This window comes from Electrophorus electricus, chromosome 19 (assembly GCF_013358815.1).
Source record: "Electrophorus electricus isolate fEleEle1 chromosome 19, fEleEle1.pri, whole genome shotgun sequence".
Taxonomy (NCBI): domain Eukaryota; kingdom Metazoa; phylum Chordata; class Actinopteri; order Gymnotiformes; family Gymnotidae; genus Electrophorus; species Electrophorus electricus.
The window spans coordinates 4,166,048-4,172,047 of NC_049553.1; the positions used below are offsets into that span (position 1 = coordinate 4,166,048).

The 6,000-nt window shown below is 48.0% G+C and overlaps 1 protein-coding gene across 4 annotated transcripts in view; it reads right to left on the reverse strand.

Moving 5' to 3' along the window:
• LOC113577345 (serine/threonine-protein phosphatase 2B catalytic subunit alpha isoform) overlaps nucleotides 1-5,585 on the reverse strand; it is a 52,559-nt gene extending 46,974 nt beyond the window's left edge. For all 4 annotated transcript variants that reach the window (XM_035536687.1, XM_035536685.1, XM_035536686.1 and 1 more), the window contains exon 1: nucleotides 5,311-5,585. In XM_035536687.1, coding sequence (XP_035392580.1) covers nucleotides 5,311-5,371 — 61 coding nt within the window. In that variant the 5' untranslated portion in view covers nucleotides 5,372-5,585. The remainder of the gene's footprint in view (nucleotides 1-5,310) is intronic.
• Between the last annotated feature and the right edge of the window lie 415 nt (nucleotides 5,586-6,000).

The window sequence follows — 6,000 nt, forward strand, 5'->3', positions numbered from 1 at the left end:
ACATCTAATGCTGCAGACTAGCAGGTCAGGTGACGCGTAGACAGGGGAAAAGCCCAGCAAGGGCATTTCTCGGTGTAGTTATGCCCAGAGTGACCAGGCAATTAGAGGGATCCACGAGTATTCACAAGCACATCAGTAATAACCTGCAGCAACGTACATAGCCCAATGTCAGGCTGCAGATGTTCTAAAAGCCCTGAAAAGCTTGCAGCTCCCTGTTAAGTGGCTCATGGTCTCTTACATGAGATCCAACTGAAGTCACATTCAGTGATTAGGCAAGTGTTGCCCTCCACATTCTCCCATCAGTGCTGAAGTGATAGATTTTGTTCATAAGTTCAACATACGTATGCACACACAAAAGCTCTTACAATGGCTGTAACACTAACAAAATAACCCTAAAACTACATTTCAATAATAATAATAATAAGGTTAATTTATATAAATCTTTTTTGGTATACACATTTCAAGAAAATATATGCATGGCAAATTATCTGAGCCAGCAAAAAGATCTTTTTTTCTGAATTTGACATTTGATATTTGACATTTCACACACACACACACACACACACACACACACACACACACACACACACACACACACACACAGACACACCCAGCACCCATTTACACTTGAATGACTCTCTTAGCAACAGCCATGAAACCAGAGGTTTAGGGGCAGAAAAAGTGCCGTTATGAAACCCGCAACACTGGGAAGATTTACACCCCTTTTTGGCGGCCTGCTTTCTCTTTGACTGTGCACTCCTTGAATGTGTACACACCCTACCCCTACCCAGCGTCGGGCTGAACAGATGGACTCTACCTCCCCACCCTCGAGCCCCCCTGAACAGGTCAGGCAGAGCCTCCGGGAAAGTCCTCCCAAATTCCATTTGAGGTCAGGAACGGGATGATGGCTGGTCCAGTGGAGTGGGAGAAAACAAAGAACACTGCGTGTACACTGGTGGGTGGGTGTGTGTGTGTGTGTGTGTGTGTGTGTGTGTGTGTGTGTGTGTGTGTGTTCAATAAGCGATGAAGCAGTGTTGTGGCTGAGGCACTGCCTTCTTCCTATCCAGTCCACCGTTCGTCCCAGCCTTCATTTCATTCTGCTCCTCTCCTCCGAGCTTCTGGCGGGGAGGCCGCCTTGCTCATCTCGTTTTCGCCCTCAGCTCCTGACAGACGTGTCGGTGTTACAAACCTGCGTCGGCTCCGCTCTTGCCACTCTCCACGCCCGAATTCACCGTGGCATGCTATGTTGCGAGCCTGCCGACGACGAGCGCGACGCAGCCGGTGGCGTCAGCCCAGACGCCTGGCCGCTGGGTGCACGAGTCGACTGCGCCACACGCCCGCTGTATAGAAAAATCCATTCTTGCGAGGCCTGCCATCAGGGTTATGAAAAATCTGCTGTGTCACTTTTGAGAATGAAGCCACTTTTGCTCATTCATATCCAGCGTACAGCTGCACTAATAGCACACTGCAAAAAAAAAAAAAGAGTTTTAAACTGCCTTAACGAAAACCCTGGAAAACTAAAATTTGTTTAGAACAAGGGAATGAAAGATTTCTGCCAAAAAAGTATTTCTGCAAAAAACATTTTTAAATATTCTAATGATCATTTTTCATACATTTTAATGACTGCAGCATCAGAGAACATTGCAGATATGGTAATGGAGCTGTCATTTGTGTGCATGTGGGTGCGATATGCACACAAACCACAGAAAAATATCAAACAGGAAGGTTCTCAATCCACAGGTGCTTGAGGGATGGTCAGGTCAATGTATATGTGGCATTACTCGAATGTTTCTAAAAAAAATAGCTCCACAGGGATCGGGCGCCGACATGGCCGCCGAGCCCTGACGCCGCACAGTGCCGGGTGCCCTCGTTAAAAAGTCAAATATCGCATGCAATCAGTCTAAGGCTGCAGGATGAAATACACAGACAACAGCTCGCCTGTCTCTTCCAGCCCAGCTCGGGCTGAGGGCAAGAAAAGTAGGGCATCTGGTTCATTTGGGTTTAGCTACAAAATAACTGGGCAGTATAATCATGTATTTGGGCTGTGGTACAGGGATGAGAGGCTCACCCAATCCCACGGAGGGCTTGGCCCAGGAGGGACATGATTAAGACGCTTGTGTCTTTTGCTAAGTAATTTGATTTTTTTCACTTATCCAATTTACATCTTTAATTTAATCACTTCCCAAGAGCTGGGCGTTTCCCTATTGAACGGCAGCATCACCAGTATGGGAGGGCAAAGGTTGTGCAAATACCTGCTGGTATGCTCTGACCACAAGCAGCATACAGCACAGCTGGGATTTGGATCTCTGGAGGTCAGACAGTGCTCATGAGCTCACATATGCGTGCAGGGAGTGGCGCATCAGTGTGATGTGGTAGTTCTTGGTAAAATGACTTCAATAAGTCAAAACATCTCAAGTCACACTGAGCACAAACTGTGCTTGTATCAGTGATACCACTTACATCATAAGCACAAAATCTACATGTTTATTGTCTAGTTTTTGTATGTTTGCACTGAGATATTGGTTTTGCAGTGTGCAGGAAACTCGAGATTACCCCGATCACACTGTGTTTATTGACTTTGATCATGTTGAACAGACCAAAGTTGCATTAAGCAGAAATGAAACCACATTAATACACCAAAAAAAAATTGCCTCTTTCCTTTGCCACATGATCTAAAGTAGACATCTCAGTCCTTCTGTGGCCCTGTCCATCTGAAACTGAATCCTAATCCATTTGCACTGCCACTCAATGATAAACTAAATCTCCCGTATCCAGTGGGACTGGGCTGGCCCGCGGTAATATCAATCCTTCCACAGAGTGCAAACATGTTACATTTGAGTGAGCGGCAGGCTTGATGAATGCAACTCAGATGTTAGTTGATCGCACCTGATTTCTGAGCTGAAGCGGTCATTCGCAGCCTGTGTTTGGTCGGTTTCTGTTTTTGCGCACCTCCCATGCCCCCTGCAACCGCCCCCTCCCCTCCGCCCCCACCCTGGCTGTTTGCCCCGCCCCATCAACCACATAAAGGCATGATGAGCATCCGTTGCGTTTGTTTTTTTCTCTAAAGGAAGACTGGAAAAACTCACCAAGCGCGCCGTTATGCAACAGCATTGCCCTGCTAGCATCACCATAAAACAAAGAACGGCGTGCCGACGACTCCTGCCCTTCGCCGCGCGCCCAGATGCACAGATAAGGGGGAGGGGGAGTCAACCGTTCGCCGGGAGAGGCTACCAAAAGAAAGTGCGGCACAAACCCTGCCTCCCCGCACAGCTGAGCAAAGCTGTCTCGACAGCCCCGCTGTAATGGAACAGCTTGATGCATATGCAATGAAAAACGGGGTGAAAAGGAATGGCTTTGTCCATTTACGCCTGCATATACCGGGCGGCAGTGGCGTGTGAACGGCATGCGCGTGGAGAAGCCAGACGGCCATCCCGAGAGAGAGAGCGAGAGAGAGAGAGAGAGAGAGAGAGAGAGAGAGAGTGAGTGAGTGAGAGTGTGTTGTAGGTACAGGGGACGAGGTGGGTAAACAAGTGAGGGGCTTCTCTGGCAGCTGAATAAACTATGCATTACAAGATGATGCAGCATTTTGCAAAAATGAATCTACATTTTCCCCCTCTTAATCCCACATTCTGGGGCCAGATCAGTAAAATAATGCTATTTTTGCATGAGAATACCAGGCAAGGTGTGTTACGTTAAGCATGCACTATGCAACATGTAGGTTTGCTACGCACCTCCCCTCAACAGGAATAACCAGAGGGTGGCATGCACATACGCTCACCACTGATACACGCAAGCGCTTTTTTCACCAAGAAGTACTTTTTCTCTAAAAGCAAAATGGCTTCCATTCCCCCATATGATTCATGGCAGCAGATCATTACACCAACGCTGGCTAATGAGGTGAGAAAGAAAAACACAGCATCTCTCATCCTTCTCCCCTTCTGTGAACCCGCCGGCACAGCCAAGCACCCGGGGCCAGCGGAGCCCCGCTCCCATTATGGCGATATCCCCCATCAAGATGATGCATCGTGCCACGAGCTCGTAAAATATTTAAGCTTGGACTCCTTCCGCAGGCCCTCGTCCGTTGATTAGCTGGAGGAAATTGCTCTTCATGGCGCTTTGCTAAGAGAGGCGGCTGATGGAATGAGTGATGACGAGTAACTCGCCAAAGCTCGGAGAGCATCTATACGCAAGCGATCGACTCATTGCAGGAGGGCCGGAGGCTGCAGTGCTACTCGATGAGCTTGTCTGCGAGAGACTGCGATTTAGTTTGTCCTGGGAGCGGAATGGAAATAGGTCTTAAGAAAAACGCTTTCACTGCTGTGAAGACCGCAAGTTCATCGGAACTGGCGCTGAGCCTGCAAGGGACAACCACAAAAAAAGGGAAAAAAAATCAAACTATTTTTGTCAAAAGGTCCAAGTGGACGGGTAGCCCGTCAACAGAAGGACTGGAAGTGAAATCATCGAGTGCAGCTTTGTGGCAGCCCTGGTACGGCCGGCCTTTAGCCTGGCAACAGCCCGGTCGGCCAGCACCAAGATGCGTTTGTCAAGAAGAGCTTTACACGAACTACATACCCATTCATCTTACTACTTTAAATTCCTGAGCGCTTGGCAATCCCGAAAAGGTTATTGCTCAATTGGACAGTAAAGAACAAAGAATTCTGGCATGACTAGGCCATTTAGGACTAACGTGACCTCGCCTAAAAGTCTGTGCAGGCAGAGGGAGTGTCTGCACAGAAAGGGACTCTCTCTCTCCAAACAATAATGGGCTCGACCTGTCACAAGCTGTCCAAAGTGACTACATCCACAGCGAAATGCTGCTTAAAACGAACCTAATTACTTTATATCAATCTCCGGTCCTTCGAGCCAGGAGATGTGCAGCAACATTGTGCAAGAACCGCGCACATTTACTTAACAGTTTTCGGCTTGGGTTTAAATGAACGACGAATGGCGCAAAACCAAACGGACACACGGCAACCGGAGCATTAAAAACTCCCAATAGCAGATTCGTAGTACGGGCGATAAATTCTCCACCGAGAACACGGAGATATGTGGAGAATTAGATGTCGTAATTTTGGACGAATTTTGGCAATGCAGTTTAACTCGGTAACAAGTCCGTTCGCTTCCTCCTTGTGCCACTACACCCGGCTAACACCCTTTTACCTCAGCAGACACACACACTCGTAGTAGCAGAGAATTATAACGATGGAACCAGCGACTTTCCACACGCTATTATATTAATATTAAAGGCTTTTCACTTTAAAACATGCGCAACCCCGTCCTGTTTGGACCAGCGTGTGTTTTAATACTTACATTTAATAACTCTGTCCGTCGTAGACAACTTCGGCTCGTCGCTCGGCTTGTTTTCAGACATTTCCAGTCCGATATGTTCGGGGCTCTTTTTAGGTTTGAGGTGTAAAGTCCTCGCTTGACAACTTCGACTCTTTCCCCAAAACGGGAGGGCTGCGGACGATGTCGCTTGCTCCTATATCGCTGGCCAGAAATACTCGCAACAGGGTAGCAAATTTCAACGCTGTTAGTGTAGGTCCGTCTGATTTACAGCTACACTGTATCAAGTCTCGCATACCCCCCCCCCCTCTTTCCCTCTCACCAACCAACCCTCAACCCCCCCCCGGAGAGCACAACCCAACCCGCAGTTCAAAGAGACACGCCTCCTGTCAGAACAACGCTCCAGATTGGAGGAGCCTCGGGGGGTTCTATATTCGGAGCTCTGCAGTGGTCCTCCGACGCGTCAATCTCGCACTGGTCTTTAACGAGGAGGGTGAAGGAGTCTAGTCTAGTCTAGTGCTGTGCTGTGCGTTTTAGCAGGTCTCCGCTGATACGCAGCGTGAAGACGAGCTGCAGCGCATCATTTTTGATGAAGACACTGATAAGTGTTTGCATATAGGCGTTACTTCACTCTGTCCTTACCTTTAATTTTAACAAAGAAACCAGATAGACCTAGAAAAAACAAACAAACAAATTAACACTACCGTGATTTCT